This window comes from Drosophila ananassae, chromosome XR (genome assembly GCF_017639315.1).
Source record: "Drosophila ananassae strain 14024-0371.13 chromosome XR, ASM1763931v2, whole genome shotgun sequence".
Classification (NCBI taxonomy): Eukaryota; Metazoa; Arthropoda; class Insecta; order Diptera; family Drosophilidae; genus Drosophila; species Drosophila ananassae.
In genome coordinates this window covers 14779743-14799652 of record NC_057932.1, presented here as the reverse complement: position 1 = coordinate 14799652, position 19910 = coordinate 14779743, and the positions used below count along the sequence as shown (strand labels likewise).

General features: G+C 39.5%; 1 protein-coding gene across 4 annotated transcripts; it reads left to right on the top strand.

Annotated features, from left to right (window-relative positions):
• The first annotated feature begins 282 nt into the window (after positions 1 to 282).
• LOC6505233 (protein-tyrosine sulfotransferase) lies at positions 283 to 19591 on the top strand. Of its 4 annotated transcripts, XM_044717390.1 has the most exons (10): positions 283 to 490; positions 2618 to 2748; positions 7898 to 8138; positions 8441 to 8620; positions 9061 to 9197; positions 9259 to 9457; positions 14592 to 18350; positions 18412 to 18935; positions 18995 to 19191; positions 19272 to 19591. In XM_044717390.1, the coding sequence occupies exons 1-7, from the start codon at positions 329 to 331 to the stop codon at positions 15036 to 15038; spliced, it is 1497 nt and encodes a 498-aa protein (XP_044573325.1). In that variant the 5' UTR covers positions 283 to 328; the 3' UTR covers positions 15039 to 18350; positions 18412 to 18935; positions 18995 to 19191; positions 19272 to 19591. The 4 variants fall into 4 exon arrangements, with proteins under 4 accessions (XP_044573325.1, XP_044573324.1, XP_032307930.1 ...); XM_044717389.1 differs by having other exon boundaries at positions 18995 to 19591; XM_032452039.2 differs by lacking the exons at positions 18995 to 19191; positions 19272 to 19591 and having other exon boundaries at positions 9259 to 9419; positions 18412 to 18587.
• Positions 19592 to 19910: the final 319 nt, after the last annotated feature.

The following is a 19910-nucleotide window of genomic DNA, read 5'->3' as shown; positions in this document are numbered from 1 at the left end:
ACGAGTTTAGGAGAGAGAAGTATCCAAGCCACCCGCTGGACAAACACGGAGGGTACTGAAGGATCTACCTACCAGCCAGGAGCAGGAGCCAAAGCAAAACAACTTCCCACTCTCGGAGCGAGCTCAAGAAAACCAATTTGCATATTTAAGCTTTGGGCAAACGACGACAGCTACATAGGAGATATACAAGCATCCAGGCCATCCAGGATATAGAAAAAAAATCCAAAAAAAAAAAGAAGAAGAGCGGAAAAGGACCAAACCGCCGAATCAAAAACCAGTTAGCTGCGACACCTTAACCTTTGGCTCCTTGGCCCCTCGTCTCGGGAAAATGCGTCTGCCGTATCGGAATAAGAAGGTCACCCTGTGGGTGCTCTTCGGCATCATCGTCGTCACCATGTTCCTATTCAAATTCACCGAGCTGAGGCCCACATGCCTCTTCAAGGTGGATGCCACCACCAACGAGCTATCCTCCCAAATGGTTCGCGTTGAGGTATGTACTTCCCCATTTCCCCTTCCCTTCCTTCAAATCGAATTGGATCGAAGGTCCAATCTCATCACCCACCCACCCACCCACTCACACACAAGCCCCAAAATCATGGCACCACATACACCTCTCCGGAAACATCTTCATCACTCGAGCTAAACTGTAGAGATTTCTGGCAGAAGAAAAAATCCATATATTCAAATTCAATCATACACCTCGTTTTTTGGGAGGTGGTGGCTTGGAGCGGGTACTGACAGATTCTTTTTGGCTTTCGCCTTATTCGCCAGAATAATCTATTTTAGATGCGCATCTTGAATTATGATTTGCGATTAGGAGCTGGGATTAGACTAGAATTTAAATTTTAAAGCTAGAGAGAGATTAGAGAGTAGAGCACTCTCTGCCCTCCAGTAGCCAGTAGCCAGTAGCCAGTAGGGATGTGCTGACCAAGCCAAAGCATAACATTTACCATTTAGGATGATAAATCAAAAGAAAAGGAAGACAAGGAAGACTGAGAGCCACTGAGGGCCCACGGAGGATAACTAATTTCATGTTGGCTGAACACAGAAAGTGTAGAACGGACATCTCCCCCCCCATCCGATATCCGATATGTGGAAGGATGGTGGGATGGACATCTGGGATGGAGTCCTATCGCCCACACACTCGCCAATACCATGCCAAGAATCGAAAACCAAAAACCAAAGCAAAAGTCATTGGGGGAATTTAACTGGTTATCGGATGACCGAACACTATTTTGTAAACATTAGTAGAGACCAAAATGGTCTCTGGAGCAGGAGTCTTAGAGTGGAGTGGAGTGGAGTGGCGGAATTGCGGGGCATTGATTAGCATTGGGAATATCGGAGGTTATAAGCAGCTTACCAGATGGGAGGAGGAGAGACTGGGTAGCCTGGCACGTTGTTTGAGGAAATGGAGAAATGCGGTCCACACCCAGAGATACAGAGACACAGGGACAATGGCATGTGCTTCTCCGATTGTGTCTGTTAAGACAAGGCCTTAACACATCTCTCCCGCCCATTCCCCAGATCCTGGAACTTAAAGCCTTCGGATTATTATTCAAGGCTTTAAAATGGAAATTAATTTTAGGATTGAATTGCTAATTAATTCATGGCAGCTCACAGCACATGGGCAGCACATCATTAAACGATTAGAGTAGAGTAGAGTACTGCCAGGGGAGGTTGAACAAAACACTACTCATGAAAATCTGTAATCAATAGCTTTTGCCCTTTGAGTTTCGTACGGAAATTAATTAATGGATGGACTGAGAGTCGAATTGCGAGAGAAACGAATTTATATTTCATAGAATTGATAAAGCACATGGGGCATTCCGGGCCATAAATAGTAATGAGATGTGTTCTACAGAACACATCATTGATGGTGGAAATGAACTGAAAATATCTAAACTGGCGAGGGCTGGGCCCAGGGGCTTCCACCGATAGCACTCTCTGATAAGATAAAACGAAAGTTGGCCTAATTGGCCGACTATGATTTATGGAAACAGATCGATTTCCCATTAGTTGGCTCAAAACCGCACCACCACCACCACCACCACCGATAAGGCTCTGGCTCTAATTTATCATATGAGTTAGCGGGTAGAGAGGTTGGAAAGGTTTGAAAGGTTGGAGAGAAGCCCCTGAACATATGGATAGGTAAATTCTATTTCCAGTAATGCCCATCACCTGTCGCCCGTGCCACTTTTCATTCTTTTTGACGCTAATGCCCACGATGGCGTTAACACCTGCGCTTATTCACCCATCAGGCCCAGCACCCACGCAGCTACACTCCACGAAATTCCAGTCTAGTAATGTAATTAGTAATCTCTGTCAGGAATCAGGAGTGTCAGAGCACTTTGTCCCACAATATAACGTTCGGGAAGACACTTAATAGAAGGACAACTATTATTTTCCCCCTGTGCACTCCAATCCATCTATTTTTATTGTAATCCTCATCATCATCGTCATATTTTTTGCGCCTGCAACTTTTCTCTAATTTCATTTATTTTTTTTGTCTCCACCTCTCGGGTTCACCATCTCGGTTTACCTTCTGGGCTGCTGCCGCTGCTCTCCTGCGCTGCTCTGATGCGGACACGGACACGGATACGGATACGGACACGTTCAGAAATACCTCACAGATGACAATCAACGCGTTTATTCATACAACCGTGAGATGCCATTAATATTCATAGGCGGGGTGCCCAGATCTGGGACGACTTTGATGCGCGCTATGTTGGACGCCCATCCCGATGTGCGGTAAGTCTTTTCCATCCACCCACACTTCCCTACCCGATATCCTGTCAAGACCCCCACCATCCTGTTCCTCCTGCTCCTCCTCCTTCAATCTGTAACAGGATAATACCCTTTCCCCGTGAAATTTTCGAATTGATTGTTTGGCTGTAAGGCAATACCTTTTCGCTTTTTCATCTCTGGCATGTCGCAGATGGTTTTTATACTCTGCTTTTGAGGGGGTAACTCAGTTTCAAGGGATGAGATATAGTCTTTTCTAACTCCATAAACTGTAGGCTAACAAAAGAGGGCTGTATACAAAGTATCAATTAGTTAGCTTCAAAAATGAGCAACTTATTGACTTTGAAACTATTTGACGGACAGACGGACACGCGGACACTTTTAAATCGCATTTGTGGACAACTTTGATCACTCAAACCATAAACTCTATAACTTATATACTGAGTCTTAATAAAAGAAGGCAGTTAGCTTAAAAAATGAGTAACTTTTTTGACTTTGAAACTATTTGGCGGACAGACGGACACGCGGACACCTTCAAATCGAATTTGTGACGGAATCTGATCTCTTAAACCATAAACTTTATAACTTATAAACTGTGTCTTAACAAAAGAATGCTGTATGCCAACTTTCACTTAGTTAGCTTAGTAAAATTAGTTACTTTTTTGCGGACAGTCGAACACGCGGACACTTTCAAATTGAATTTTTGGCTTATTCCGATAATTTATAACCACAAACTCTATAAATTATAAATAAATTAAGCCTGTATGCAAAATATCACGTAGTTACCTTTAAAAATGAGCAAATTATTAACCTTGAAACTCTTAAGCGGACAGACGGACACCTTCAAATTAAATTTTTGGGGCCAACTCCGATCACTTGAACCATAAACTCCATAACTTATTAACTGTTTCTTAAATAAAAGAAGCCTGTATGCAAAATATCAATTAATGATCTCTAAAAAATAGAAACCTTTTTGACCTTGACACTCTTTGGCGGACAGACGGACACGCGGACACCTTCAAATCGTATTTGTGGCCTGCTCCGAGCACTTAAAAAAGAAATTCAAAAACCGACAGCTACAGAATTAATAGGACTAATCGATGTAATCCAATGCCCTTACACCCTCCGACCTTTTTTAATCCATAAATATTGGCCAAATTGAAAAACGCATAAAATGCTAAATGACTTTACTGGCTTTAATTGACTGCTAATCCAGTTAACCGTTTAATTACCAGCTTAAATTGAAAACTACTGCGTGCAATGAATGCCAACAGCCAGTAGTCAGTAGTCAGTAGTCAGTAGTCAGTAAACCAGAGCGCTTTAATTATTCTTTTTCCAATTACTCCCGGCTATTAGCTGATGGCAATTACTTTGCTGAGTAAAATCTACAAGTAAATAACAAACATAACGAGTTGATTTGCCTCAAGCCAAATGAATTGGTTTGCTTGGTGCGAAGTTTCAGTTTTCAGATGCATTTCAGTTTTCGGGGGAATGTGTGTTTAAGCATGTGCTTCCTCCCCCTTTTTTTTAGGGGGGTTTGTCTTTAAAATACCATTTCAATTTCAAATAATTTCCGTTTCCGTTTGGTACCTTTTTCTGGTGCTTTTCCGGATCCGCATCCGCATCCGGGTCGGGTCTGGGCGGGGGACGTAATTGTGGCCCGCCGCTCTCCTACCGCTCTCTATGGGGAGAAATATTGTAAATTTTAATATGCATTTTCGTTTTGTATCCCGACTCCCAACTCCCAGATCCCCAATTCGATATATTCCCATTTTTGCCCTTTGGCAATTTTAATATTTTTTTTTTTTTACGAAGGAATCCCATCTGGCACCACCCCCTTTTCGGAAACTGTATCCGCATCTGGGCTGGTGTATCTGGGAAACGAGTCGTCCCAGATCTCGTCTCTGTTGCGAGTCCCTTTTTCCACCTAGAGGCTGGCTTGGCTCTCTCTCTCTCTGATATATATTATAATTTCTTAAGTTTCCCTTACGCATGAGTAATTAGCCACGAAATTTTCGCAATCTGGAAATGAGAAATGGCAAAAAGGACTCTCGTCCTTGGCCCGATGGCTTGATTTTTGTTTTGTTTTTTTTTTTTTTTTTGCCGCTTATTTTATTAACAATTTGCCTTTCTGCTGCCATTTCTATCTCACTTCATCCTGTCGCCTCACATCCGTGGAATATCCTGTGTCCTGTGGAACCAGGGAATCCTGTCAGCCAGAGTCCTGTCAGCCAGCCAGTCAGGGTCGCTTTTTCTGATGGCTGCACAGCGCAATTTCCGCTATTTAAAAACCGACTTCCCCTACTTTTCGAGTGGCGAGCGGCGGGAAAAGGAAAAAGGACACAGGACACAGGCAGCGGCAAAGGAAGGGAAACGCAAGGACTTTTAGTTACAGAATAGGTCTCTGTAAGTCCTCCACCCGGTCCTTTTGTTACCAACTAACAGCGAGTCCTGCTAATCCAAAAAAAAAAAAAGAAGCGGTGCAAAAATATAAAAAGTTTTCCATTTTTTTTGTTATCCTCGTATGTGGAGCAGGTCAGCCCCCCCAGATTAAATCTGGTTTTAGAATTTGTAGCATTTAGCATTTGGACATGGCTGGTGGGGGCTGGTGGCAACTAATTGAGTCCTGGGTAAGCCCCGAAACAATTTCGAGGGATTTGCATTCCTATTCCCGTCATGATCCCCACAGATTCCGAGGTTTTTGAGGGCAGACCACCCCAGTTCCCCCCTTATTTTGGGTAGTGCGAACAAATATAATTGGCGTGGGGTTTAGTTTTTGGCATTAGATGGAGCGATTTAGATTTGAAAGTATTATTTAGCCATTGACTTGAAGCCAGGGGATGGAAATCAACTGGTTTCTGTTTATTTCTCATTTAAAGTTGGCATTCCAACTTGCAACACACTTTCCAACAAATTGCGGTTGAGAAGCTGTCACAAAAACAATTACTGATTACCCCAAAAACTAAATGAAAATGTTAATAGAAATGGAAATGAAAATGAAAATGGAAATGGGAACTGACATTGGGGAAGTGCGAGTGAAACATATTTCCATTTTAATTATGATTAGTAGACATGCAAAATGGGAAAGCAAAAGGTTGCGGCTCAAACTGGCATTATGTTTTTGGCATTCCGGTGCCAGAACAACAGCTCCGAGTTAATTAGTCGTAAAATATTTCATTTAACTTGGTAACCGAGTACACTTGAAACCGCATTGGTAAATTAACTGCAAAAGCGAAATGGATTGTGGTTGTGCGTGGTGTGGTGGTGCGATGGAAAGGTATACCCAGTGGTTGCTTTAAAGTAAAGTAAGCTTGGAAATAAACAGAACCTTAAATCAACTTTGATTACCCGGAATGGTAACCCAGCCAAAGGGGTTTTTCTTTTTCTCAATTGGAGCTAAGCAACAAGCAAAAAAAATAGGGATGACTGGAGTGTAATTTATAGACTATGTGATACCTGGTACTTCTAAAGAAATAAATTGAGAAAAATTTAATTTAAAAGGATATATTGTTAGATGTTATAGAAACAATATTCCCTTTCGGTATCAGAAACAAGCAAAGAAATAGGGATTACAGGGATGGAAATAATAGATTATGTGATACCTGGTACTTCTATCGAAATAAATAGGCTAAAAAAAAAGGACAGACTATTAGAAATTATAGAAGCAATATACCATTTAAGTAGCAGTGCTAAGCTGTAGAAAAGTAGGGATGAATGGAGTCTCAATTACAGAATGTTTGATACCCCCGGTACTGCCATACGGTACTGAATAAAAAAAAGCATAATTGGTCTCAAAAAAGGTATTTATGATTATTATTTATTCCCTAAAATTACCAGTAACAAACAGAGATAGCAGAGGAACAAAAGTAGAGATGAGTAAAGAACTAAAAACTGTATGATACCCGGTACTTCTATTTAAATAAATAGATAAAATACTGAATTAATTATTATATCAATAAATAATCCTTAGAAAAGTTATATACTATTAGAAATTATAGAATCTTTATACCTCAAACGTACTGGAACTAAGTAATAAGCAAAACGAATATGATACCCGGTACTTCTATCAAAATAATTAAAAAAAAGACTATAAAAAGGCCTTAAAAAATGGTTCTACAACAAAAGTGTATGATTTATTAGCAACCTATTTATATTATTCATAAATTCTTTGAACAATATACCCCATGAGTACCGGGTATCGGGGAAATAAAAATAACCCCAGCTTAGATCAACTTTGATTACTTTCCTGTGTGGTTTCTTTTTTCTCCCTTTATTTTCCATTTTTAGCCAACATTTTCCAGTGCTGCTTTTTTTTTCTGCCGATTTTCAATTGCTCTTCAGTGCCAGCCCGGCCCGGGCCTGGGTGTGCAGTGTGCAGTGTGAGATATTTATGATAATTTACGCAATCAGGCAGTAATTTTTGTGTGTGTTCTGGAACTTGATTACGGTTGTAGCGGCGGAGCCCAGCTCCAACTCCAACTCCAGCTCAACTCTCTAGCTCTCTGGCTGCCACAGCAAATGAGAATCGCAAACGAATCGTTTGAGGCCGTTTATAGTTCACTGGGTTTTGTTCTCTGGCCAAAAGGAAAATTGCAGCTGCCAGAATAGGATGGTAGGGAGTTGTTAGGAGGAGCACTATTCCAAATGGGAGTTATGCATCGGACATGAAAGCGCTCCTCCTATCCTGGGGGGAGTGAAAAAGGGAGCAGGTTTTCAGTTACAGGCAGACTAAAAGCCAGCGGCGGGCGGAATGGCGTCCTATTTCATTTTGTCGATTGCATTAGAAGGATCTGGTTTAGCGGATTTAACAACAGCAGTCTCAAAGCACCAGCCGGAGCTAGGATCTAAAACGGAGGGCCTGGAAACATCCAACAAATGAAATTAGGGATGCCTTCATACATGTTACTCATACGCCCTGTTGACTGTCCTGAAAAAATATACCATTTTCTTTATGAAACTGAAACTAGAGATGATAGGACTGGTTTATAATAATATTTACTTATTTTTAGGCTCTTTAAGATATTATTTATATAATTATTATCACTTAACCTCGTAATACATGACGTATGAGTGATATTGAAAATAATCTACCTTTTTTTCTTCCATGTACTCTGCCATTTTCGAATCGAAAACCAATTGAAACCGAAATGAACAGCTGCGGGCAGGAAACGCGCGTCATTCCACGCATCCTCCAATTGCGCTCCCACTGGCTAAACTCCGAGAAGGAGTCGCTCCGGCTGCAGGAGGCCGGCATCACCAAAGAGGTCATGAACAGCGCCATCGCCCAGTTCTGTCTGGAAATCATCGCCAAGCACGGCGAACCGGCGCCGCGTTTATGCAACAAGGATCCCCTAACGCTCAAAATGGGCTCCTATGTCATCGAGCTATTTCCGAACGTAAGCACAGTGCCTCCTCCTGTGAGACCAGCAGGGGTATTCCCATCAATTTTAACATCCTCCAGAGCACAGAGAACGAAATACGAAACAATACAGATTCCTTGCGTCATTACATATAGTAGAACTGGAAAAAGTCCATAATCTGGCCATGTAATGGGCCAGATTAATTATTAAAAATCTGGCACAAAAAACACTTAAACTTTAAAAGCTAGCTACTGCACGTGTTGCAACTAAAACTGCAATTTTTTTTTTGCCTGTAGACCTTTCAACCTTTTGAACACTCTTTAATCCTTGTGTTGCAGGCAAAATTCCTATTCATGGTGCGCGACGGCAGGGCGACAGTTCATTCGATTATATCGCGCAAGGTGACAATCACCGGGTTCGATTTGAGCAGCTACCGACAGTGCATGAAGAAGTGGAACCACGCCATCGAGGTGATGCACGAGCAGTGCCGGGACATCGGCAAGGACCGCTGCATGATGGTGAGTAGTAGAGGTCCCAGGAGGTACCTACTGGGTGCTCCTCTGAGTGCCCTTTGGTCCTTCACTCCCACTTTTTACCCAATCACCGACACGGGGCCCAACTCAATCAATGATGATTAACCTGGTCGGGGTGCCTGCCTGGGTCCTGTGGCATGTCCTGCGACAGCAGCCTGGCACAGGAAATTAAGTCAAACGCCTCCTAAATTTTATGAGAGAGGGGGTATAGAGGTATGAAAATATAATGAACTTACCGACCTGGACAAGAGGAAAATATAAAAGGTCCTTTATGCAAATGTCACGTTAGGAGGGCGATAAAGGACAAGTTATGTTTTTAAACGGAACTAAGCGGAAAAGTATGCTACAAATTATGATAGAGGGACTTGGGTGTACCTAGTATCAATATCATTTATTAACTTATTAACTTTTCTTCCATCATACAGGTGTACTACGAACAATTAGTCCTCCATCCGGAGGAATGGATGCGCAAGATCCTTAAGTTCCTGGAGGTGCCATGGAACGATGCGGTCCTCCATCACGAGGAGTTTATCAACAAACCCAACGGAGTGCCCCTCTCCAAGTAAGTCTTTTCTAATTTAAAACAATATTACATTTTTCTACAAAAATATGTATTTTTAAAGAGTGGAGAGGTCCTCGGACCAGGTGATCAAACCCGTCAACCTGGAGGCCATGTCCAAGTGGGTGGGCCAAATACCCGGAGACGTGGTGCGGGACATGGCCGACATAGCGCCCATGCTGTCCGTGCTCGGCTACGATCCGTATGCGAATCCGCCGGACTATGGTAAGCCAGATGCCTGGGTGCAGGACAACACGTCGAAGGTAAGGTGCAAAAAAGAGGAGCAACCGTTACCCCACGGTCCTTGAATGCAAAACAAACTCAAAACACTCCAAATCAGCCACTTTCCCTGTGTTTGTTCTCCGACTTCCGATTTGTTTTTTCTTTCCCGCCTTCCCCCATCAGTGATGCCAACATTTTTTTATTCTTTTCACAAACTATCGCTAAATTGTTAGCTTTTAGTTTTAAAACTTTACATTTTTAACATTTAACTAGTAACACAAGAAACTAGTTACTAGTAACAGAAGTAACTAGTTAATAGCAACATTAGAAACTAGTAACGATAATAACTAGTGACTAGTCATATTAGTAACTAGTGACTAGTAACTAGAGGCATTAGTAACTAGTAACTAGAAACTAGTAGCTTTTGACTAGTAACATTAGAAACTAGTAACTAGTGACGTTAATAACTAGTACCTAGTCACATTAGTAACTAGTGACTAGTAATTTGTGACTAGTAACTAGTGGCATTCGTAACTAGTAACTACAAACTAGTAGCTAGTGACTAGGAACTAATGACTAGTAACTTTAGTAACTATCAACTAGTAACTACTATCTTATGACTAGTAACTAATGACTAGTAACTAGTAACTAATGACTAGTAACTAGTAAATAATGACTACCATCATGTGGCATATTTGAAGTAAAATTCCTTTATTCCTGAGGTTCTTCTTAACTTTAAAACATCATATCTTAAAAATTATAAAGTATTCGAACAAAAGTCTACCGGAGTACCGGATATCTAAATTTAAACTCAAAATTGGCCAATTTAAAGAGCTCTATGTTGCATTTGATTAAAAGCCTCATCCATTTCAATTATTCAAATGTACTTTTCATTTCGTTTTGTGTGCGAATGATTACCTCTCACCTCGTAACTATTATTGTCGAAAAAATGTCACCACCATATTGGCAGCACTGCGAAAAGCACATACCATTGCACTTTATCCTTACACACACACACACACACATATGGCATGTCCTTTGAATCCTCATCCTTTGTTTTTGTTGTTTGTCATTTTCGTTTTCATGTTCATGCTCATGCACAGAGGCTCTTGTTATCTGTTATCTTTCACCTTTCACCTTTCACCTTTGCCCCCCCTGCCTGCCACACTCCTGTCTCTTTCTCTGTATTGTGTCATTGGCATATTTTGCACGTTTCCGCCCCCCCTCCACCCCGCCTCATCCTTTGTCCTTTATCATCTTAACTTACATCACACATTGTTGGCTTTTTTTTTTTTTTGTTTTTTTCCCGGTCGAGTCTTCTACTCGATTTGGTTCTGTGTGCGATTTGCGTTTTGTTTTGGTTTTTTGTTTGTTTTGTGTTTTGCACTTTGCCTTCTTCTGTTCCAGCAACCGATATTATTTTTATTCTTTTTTTATTATTTTATTTTCTTTAGTTTTTAGCCATTTTTTAACACAGAGGGTTAAGGATACAAAGCCATCGCTCAAAATGATTATGATTTTTCGGTTTGGTTCTAAAAAAAATGGAAATATGAATATTTTATTTATTTAGAGAAACAAGGAGTACCTAGAATAATGGCTCTATTTCTATAGTATTTTGCAACTTTAAACTTAAACCGATTTAAATTAATCAATAGCTTTAAAATGTATATGCTTTCGTGGAAATATTTACATTTTTCACTTTGCCACATATTTACATTTTGTGCCATCTATAATTAATATATAGTCATGAGCAATATGGCATAAATCGAATATGAATATTTAATGCCCAGTCCTGGCCCCAGGGGCTCTCTGGCCATTTTATTTAAATTCCAATTGCTGCAAATATGGGTGGAACAGAAGTGATTTTTTAATCGCAGCTGCTGATTAAAAACGAGAACTGAAAATGCAGATGCCGAGTGTCGTGTCCCGAAAACTGGCCACTAGAATTTGCAACTAGCATTTAATTGGAAATTGTTGGGATCTCCTGACCATGCCTTTTGCCATTTTGGCCATATTACAATTTTAGTGAGGGAGATGACAGTGGGCAGAGGGCAGAGGGGAGATCCTGGCCAGGACATCCTTTTGGCCTGTCTGCAGCTACTGGCTCTCTGTTTGCAAGTGCATCCTGCTGAGTTATGTCCGGCGCAGCGACGCGTTAAATTAGCTGCTAATTAATTAGTCCGATCCCTTCAGCACCCCCCTCTGCTTTAGTCCTTGCCAGGACTCTGCACTTCACCACTCGACTCGAGTTGAGTTGAATTAACTCAAGTTGAGTTATCTTTGCCTCGATTTTTTTTCGTTCTTGGCACTTTATTTTAAAGGGTTAATGTGTTAACCAAAGTAAATTATATATGTTTAAAAATAGGAGTTTATTTTCTATTAAAAATAGTATTTAATAGGCCTTGAAAGGGCATTCGAACTTCGTCTATGCCCTCATTTAGTCTTGGACATGTTTCCTATGAATTAAAATCACAGAAAGCACAAGCAGTGGACTAATGAACCAGAATGCTATTTGCCCATATTTCGTACTTGGTTTACTCCCAAATCAAATAATCAAATTATTAATTCCGAGTCAAAGCCAAAAGTCACAGCTAATTGGGGAAAATACTTCAAGCAAATGCTTCTGTTTGCTAATAATTCACTTTTCTTGCCTTAAACGATAAATATTTACTATCCAGTTGGTTACAGTCACAGTCTCTATTTATAATTAATAAAATAAGCAATGAGTTGTTTGATTTATTGTAGTTTTTTATTATTGCTTTGTATAATTAATGAAATGCAATATATTGACAGTGAGTTGTGTAATCTGGGCTAATGATATATTTTTTCTTGTAATTTGTTTAATTAACATGCATTTTAATAAACGAATTGACTGTTAGTTACAGTGATAGCGATTTATTTCTAGTAATATTACTGATAAAGATATCTACTGACTTTTATAGACTCTAATTTATTTAATTACTCAAAACACATTTAAATATTATATTATATTACAAGTACCGGGTATGAATATGAAAGATGCGATAAACGATAAACGATAGACATTGCAGGCTCAACTTGCAAACAAAAGTCCTTCTCTAGGGCATTATTATTATTTGGAGAGTGAGAGTGATTAATTTCTAGTAATATTACTGATAAAACTATCTATTGACTACTTTTTATAGACTTTACTTAATTTATTTATTGAAAAGACATTAAAATACTACACTCTATTACTTTAAAAGTACCGGGTATGAATATTAAAGATGCGATAAACGATAATCGATAGACATTTTAAAATCAACTAGAAACAAAAGCCCTTCTCTAGCCTTCAAATATTTCATATTTGTTTAAAAATGTTGAAGCACCTTTCCTATTTGTGGCTTAACGTTGAGTTTTTTGTAACTCCACTTGGTGTTTGAGGGTCGCCACGATTTTTGTGTTTTTATTGGCCTGTCATTGGGCCAATTTCTGTTTGACAGTTGAAATTGCAATGTTTCCGCGCTGTTGCCTGTCCTCTTCTGTCCTGGCTGTCCTGGCTGTCCCGCCTGTCCTGTCCTGCCAGTCGTCCTGACGCAGGGCGTAGTTGGGGGGCGTGGTCTGATGCCATAAGTGGCAATTTATACATGCATGCCACTAGCAGTAGCAGTTGGAGCACCAGCAGGAGCATCAGGAGAAGCACTCTCCAGGACGAACAAAGTTAAGTCAACTTTTTGCAATCCCCCATCGGCGGACGGCCTGACAGGCCCATGACTCCATGACATATAACCCCTTTTTGGATGCTCCCCCTCTCATGGAATTCCCCCTGATTTCATCCACGATTTCCCCTTGATTTTCCGATTCCGTTTGGCCTCGTTAATGCCACCGGACGAGGCCAGTCAGTCAGGTCAGTTATTCCATTTCCATATCCATTCTCCCAGCCCTCCAACAGCCACCGTACAGCCTACACGCATCGCAATTAATTTCAATTGAAAGTCCGCCAATTTCATTATATTCCTTAATTTATGTTAATGGCAAATATTTTAATTAATTGACGGCCTCTCCACGGCCCACAACTGGTCGGCTGACGGTTTTTTGCCATTTATGCGTTTATCGACGAGGTGTCTGCAAACATTAAATATTTTAAGCATATTTGCATATTTAATATTTATGCAAAAATTAAAAGAGCGATGAGGTGGTGTGGGTGGTGGGTGGTGGAGGGAAAAGTGTTCTGGTCACCCACCCTCCATTGGGAAAATTAAAATCAAATAACGAGTCCGCATCGCAATACCCTGAGGTGGAAGGGAAAACTGAAAACGGAAAGAAAATACTAAGCTGGGAGTGGGTGTGTTTATAGAGGAACTACTATCATACAGAGAATAAAATTGAAATCCTAAATGCAAAGGATTAGATTAAAAAAAAATACATAAATGGTAGCTTTTTATTTTCCATCAAAGACTAATGAAATTCCCAACTTTTCAACTATTTAAAGGCTTATTTTAAAAGGACAATTATCCCTCCATAAAGCAGGGACCTAAATAGAGTAAAATAGTGCCACCCTCCTAGTCCTGCAACAAAATTTATTCATTGGAGAAAGTTAGTTGCTGAAAAAGGATACAAAAAACAAAAAAAAAAAGGTCATTAAAGGGAATAAGTTGGAATGGCTTTTGTGGAAAAAAAAAAAGCTGGCATTGCGCTGCTGCTCCTCCATGTTCTCTGGATGGCAAAAGTATTTTCGGAATTCTTTTATTTGCAACTTTTTGCACTTTAATTTGCACATTGTGACGTCACAAAGTGGAACAACAATTGGCTGTGCCCCAAACTTTCTGCTTTGACTGCCACTCAAACAGAATGTAGAGGAGGTGTGTGGGTGTTGTGTGTGTCCCAGTCCCAGTCCCAGTCCCTGTCCCTGTCCCAGTCCCATGTCCATGTCCTGTGTATGTTTTGTTGTTGAAATGTGCAGATGTTTGCACACACGTGGTAATGGTGGTGCTGGGTGGGCTATTGGGGCATGCAACTAACTATGAAACAACAGACGTAATGGGCCAACCATCAGCAACAGCTGCTGAATCAACAATGGCCATATATACATATATTGTACATTAAAATATACAATTTAAGAGATACATAAATGCAAACATGGCAGAAATAACGATGCTGGGATTTGCAGATTTATAGATTTTACAAAAATATTAAAATACTGGTTTCTCGTTTCAGGTAAAGGCCAATCGAATGCTGTGGGAAAATAAGGCCAAGCAAGTGCTGCAAATGTCCAGTGAGGACAACGACAACTTTAACAATATTATCAACAATAGCAACAATAAGGATAGCAACAATAATCAGTACAATATCAATAAAATTTTACCAGAACAACAGCAACATCAACAGAACCAGCAACATCAGCAACAGAATCAGCAACAGGAACATCAGCAACAGCAGCAGCAGGAAACAGAAGGAGAAGGTGAAGGCGATGGAGATGGCAATGGCGATGGAGAACAGCATGGAAGGCAACCGGAACCGGAACGAGAACAACAATTGTTGCATCAAAAGCCGAAGGATGTCATTACGATAAAGCAGCTGCCATTACAGAGCAGCCAAGCCGGGAAGAGCAGAACCAACAACAATAATGCCAAGAACAAGAATGGCCCACTGGCGGATACATGATATCCGCATATACCCATAAGACTGCCACGTGGCAAGCACTGAGCTCCTGCTATGGATGGTTAGATGTCTGCAACTTGGATACCGATAATGATAAAGATGTTGTTGCTGCGGGCACACAACACAACACAACACAACACAACACAACAAAACACAACATAACACACACACTTACACTCAACAAAAACCAATTTTAAATTGTATTGGCTGGGACAATTTACATGCTGATATGTGTATATGCATATGATGTGTATTTCGTAATAATGCTTTTTAATGTTATCGTAAAAACACAACCATAAAGAAGAATATAATATAGAAAAAGATACAAAATCAAAAGAAAACTGTTAAGTTAACTTCCAATGTCAAAATTGCCAGAAAACGAAAGAAAGCACATCGAGGTTTTAATCTTTATTTGTAGCTAGATAGCCCTCGATTCCCGACTAAATATCTCCTAGGCATTACCTTAATTGGAGTCTAAGGTAACTTAGTCTAATTTTCTTATAAAATGAATTGCTCAATAAGTTACTGTATACCTTAATTTAACCACAAGTTCTGTATAATTTATGTACAATTATTGTATGTACAATCCTTGCCCAATACCACCAAAAGAAGCTGAAGAAGGAACAAGGATCAGAGTGAGAAGACTAGGTAACAGGAACAGGAATTTTATGGCAGACGCTCACCGACCTCTACTACTATATAAAAATTAATTATTTTAGTTTAGACTTTTTGTAGGCCTTTCTTTTTACTAATTAGTTTTTTTTTTGAGAAAAAATCTATTTTTTTAATAGTGTATATATGATATTTTGAATCTCTAGCTAAACTTTTGCGGTTGGGCGAATGGTAACATGGAACACCTTTAGGCATCTGTTTATGTTTATGTATAGAAAGTAAAGTATCTGTAAAGTTAGGCACTGTTTATAGTTTGCAAAACATGGTAGGGCAACATAAAACATAAAAAATATTTAGAGATGTTACACAATTTTAACGAAAGAGCTTTTAAAATGCTTAGTTTTAACAACAACTTAACTATAATCGTATAAAGGATAATCGCTAAAAGACGATAAGAGACCTAAAATGGAAAGGGAAAGGAAACATTTTTGTAAATGATCTTTTGATTAGTGTTTTGCGTTGCAATGAATTGACTGAATGTAAAAAAAAAAAAAGAGAAACAGATTTACCAAGGCCGTATAAATATTTGATTGTATAACCAAAATTAAATGTCTAACTTAAAAACGATATGCATATAGTATATATATATAGATGTGTAAGCAAGTTATAATCGATGTTGACCCACGTATGTAAATGTGTAAATGTTACTGTATGAGTGTCTATGAATTGGAGTTTATATACTAGCGGTAAGATAGTCTAAGCTAAAATCAGTTTGACTGCTGGCTTTTGAGGTGCGCTTCAAATTCAAATGTCTGGCAACGCTGGCCGAAGAGAGATGGCAATAGACGCCACACTTTGACACGACTGTACTTACATTTTATCGATTTTTGTCAGTTATTTAAGTTTGAAGCGCATTTTAGTTTGGTACAACCACTGTTCTTGTTTTCTATACCAATTTTTGTTTTTGTCAGAAAGAATGAGAGCCTTGCACACAAGCACACCCAAAGAAAAAGCGCACAGACAACTCCGCCTTGTCCGTCCCGAAATGCTGTGTACTTTCGTGTGCGAAACAGAGAGTTAAGTTAAGTACTTACTGGCCGGTGGTGGCCCTCTCGTCATGTGCAATGTTGCATTTAAAAACGATTTAATTTCTGAATAAGAATTGCTGACAATAAATACGGGAAAACGATTGCTTAAAGAAATTTGAAGTAAAATGGCATGCTTGCTCGCTGAAAGCTAAGTGAATTAAAGTCAAACATAAACCGAATAAACAAACTTTGTGTCACAACCAGACAACTCGAAGGAGAAGTCGAAGAAACAGGAGTCCTTGTCTGTGACATGTGTGTATGTAAACTATATATATATATAAAAAGATATATATGGTATATGATATATAAATGTGAAGCGTGAACTATTTTTGCTAGCTTTTAAGAGGACATTTTTTTTTCTATGTATGTATATGTATATCCATAACCCTAAAAATAAATATATATATTGTACATGATGTGGATGTGGAATTGCTGCAGTTAGGAAAATTGTTGAGAAGAGATTCCCAAATTCTAGTGCTAAAGTAGCGATCTACTTGCAGTTGACAGACAATCAGAGCTCAAAAGAAATATATAAAATTAAACTATACCCCCAATCCCTATAATCGAAGCAAAAATATAATAGTATTTGCCACCCAAAGCCCCCCATTTGTAATCCTTAAAAATGTAACAACTGTACGCTGCAAAGATCCAACTCGAAAGCAAATTATTATTAATCAGATAGACATTCTCTGTGTGCAGTTCGTAGCCTAAGTAAATTGTACAATATTGTATTGATAATGAATCAAACAAAAATATACACGTTTAAATGAAATTATACTGTACAACCACGAGACAAGAGGAAATCAAAATGGAAACAAAAGTTAAACAGAAATATAAAATTATGCAAGCGAAAAGTGGCATCTCTTTTATCGATGAATTTAAAGTAAGTAAAGAGTAAAGTATTAAAGTAAGTAAAGAGAAAACCTTTTGGAATAGAAGGCTTTGGTTTTTAAATCCTCAATCCCATGTCTAGGTAGTGCCTGGTGGGTCTATTTTATTTCATTGTGATATTGGAATCTCTCGAGTTCAGACGCATCAAAAATAATAGCTCTAAAAAAAAAAGAAATTATTTTCAATTTTGTGGTTCCAATTTATTTTCGTTCCATTTTAAAAATTTGATTTTTTTTTCGAATTTAATTTCATTTAAATTGTGCTATTGAAAATGGACTCTGCCAAGGATATCTACCCCAAGGACAGCTTTTACTGGAAAATGTTGCAGATCTGCCCGAAGTGTGTCTCCGGGAACGAATTGTGCGAGGAATGTGACGACTACTTCGACCCGGAGACGACTCTGATGACGTCCTCCGAATCTGGAAGCAATGACAGTGAGAAAGGAAGTGATCGGAACTACAGTTCCGATTCCGAGAAGGAAGTTGACGATTTGGAAGACCCCGAAATGGGGGTCTATGATTGCAGTATCTTGTACAAGATGTTGGTACAAGAGCTGGAAGATCCCGAGATGGAAGTCTACGATTGTAGCATTTTGTACAAGCGCAATGATGACTCGTTTTAGGTCTATCACTTGTGACTTTGCTACTTTTTTTTTCTAATTTTGAAACACAAAAATAAGTTCGCGCCAAACACGAAAACAAGAGTATTCCATATACCTGTACTGGTAAGTAAGTAATCTCTCCACTGGTGTGTGGTCCTCTATAGCTCCTTCTCTCCGATCGCAGCTGAGACACAAACCTGGCCTAGCAAGAACCCAAACCACCACTATCGCAGAAGAAACATCGCTGACGAAGAAGACACATCGCTATCGAAGAAGAAACATCGCTATTGAACCTGTACCACCACTAACACAAACAAAATGAAAGTCCGCGCGAATAAAAGTTTTGTGTTTCAACATAAAGAATATTCTTATTAATATCACTGACAGCTTAATTTACTTATGGCATGTGGCAACTAATTAGGTAGAGTTTTAAGAGGTGCTCTTGAACTACAAAGAAACGCAACGAGGGTGCTCCACCGCCCGGCTGCAGGTGCATGTAAGCTGCACTCGGTGGCGTCTCCAGCATCTCCAGCGCAAAATGGCGTACACAGCAGCTTGAGTGGCGTCAGGTTGGCTGTGGAACGCCGTGCAATGGGATAAATGGCAATTCTGAAGGACTGGAGTGGAGGGATTATCCTACTGATGCTTATTAGTCCTGTTGGATGGCTGCACCGCTTCTGGATGCCATTTCTGCATCCATTCTTGAAGGTAAGGGCTTGAACAAGTAGATATATAATATAATGCCTCTAATGTACGATTGGTTTCAGGTAAGTGACATTAGTTTATTACAAAAACCAAAACAAATCAAAGAGCTCCATGGAAAACGAAAAATTTAACATTTTTGAAAGGCAGTAGGCGGGGAAGTCCTTTTCATAGAGAATATTTCCTCTGTAATTCATTATATGTTCGGACTCTCTACGATTTGGATATAAAAGACTCAAGCAAACGGGAAAAACAAATTCAAGTATTTATTTTAATAGAATTTGTAAAAAAGTGAAAGCCCAAAATTTAAGATACAATTTTTTTTGGAATTGTATACGAAAGCACTTTATACGTTTTCGCTGCGCAAGATTCATCCAAAAAAACTTCAAATGGTGACTGAAAGCAGACGACTGGATATCCCGATGACCGTGGAACACCTGCCCATGACAGTGGAGCTCTCCTCGAACTATACCGGATGTCTCTGCGATGCGACAGATCCTGGCGAGGATATACTTTATGAAGCGTGCTGCCTAAATGCCTCTAGAAGGATTCTGGGGATGAGGCCAATAGCGGAAACCCCAACACAACCCACACAATGTGTCAAAGCAAACGAACTACACACGCATCAGTAAACCAACACCGAGTAATTGGAGTGTAAATTATACTAATTGTTCAACTAGGGAGTTGGGGTGTTTTTAGAACTATTTTCCATACTATGCTTTTATATTGGAGATGATAGGATTGTATAGAATGATTTTAAGAGTAATTAGCCTCTAGAACCTGAACTCAGTCTCTGCCATTCGTATCTCGCGGGGGATACATTTGTTTCATGGAATTTAGATTAACTTTCGATTGAAAACCTTTCTTTTAGGCACTATATTAGTGGCCATTCGAAGTTAAACTATTTAAATCAGGGGTGCCCAAGCACTGCTTATGACAGAGCAAATTCCAATACCTATGCACAAAAGCACAAATACATAT

Excerpts from the sequence above, each read along its gene's own strand:
- LOC6505233 (XM_044717390.1), top strand. The coding sequence starts at position 329 with ATGCGTCTGCCGTATCGGAATAAGAAGGTCACCCTGTGGGTGCTCTTC. Across the intron at positions 491-2,617 it reads CCCAAATGGTTCGCGTTGAG|AAATACCTCACAGATGACAA; the intron begins GTATGTACTTCC and ends GGACACGTTCAG. Across the intron at positions 9,458-14,591 it reads TGCAGGACAACACGTCGAAG|GTAAAGGCCAATCGAATGCT; the intron begins GTAAGGTGCAAA and ends TTCTCGTTTCAG.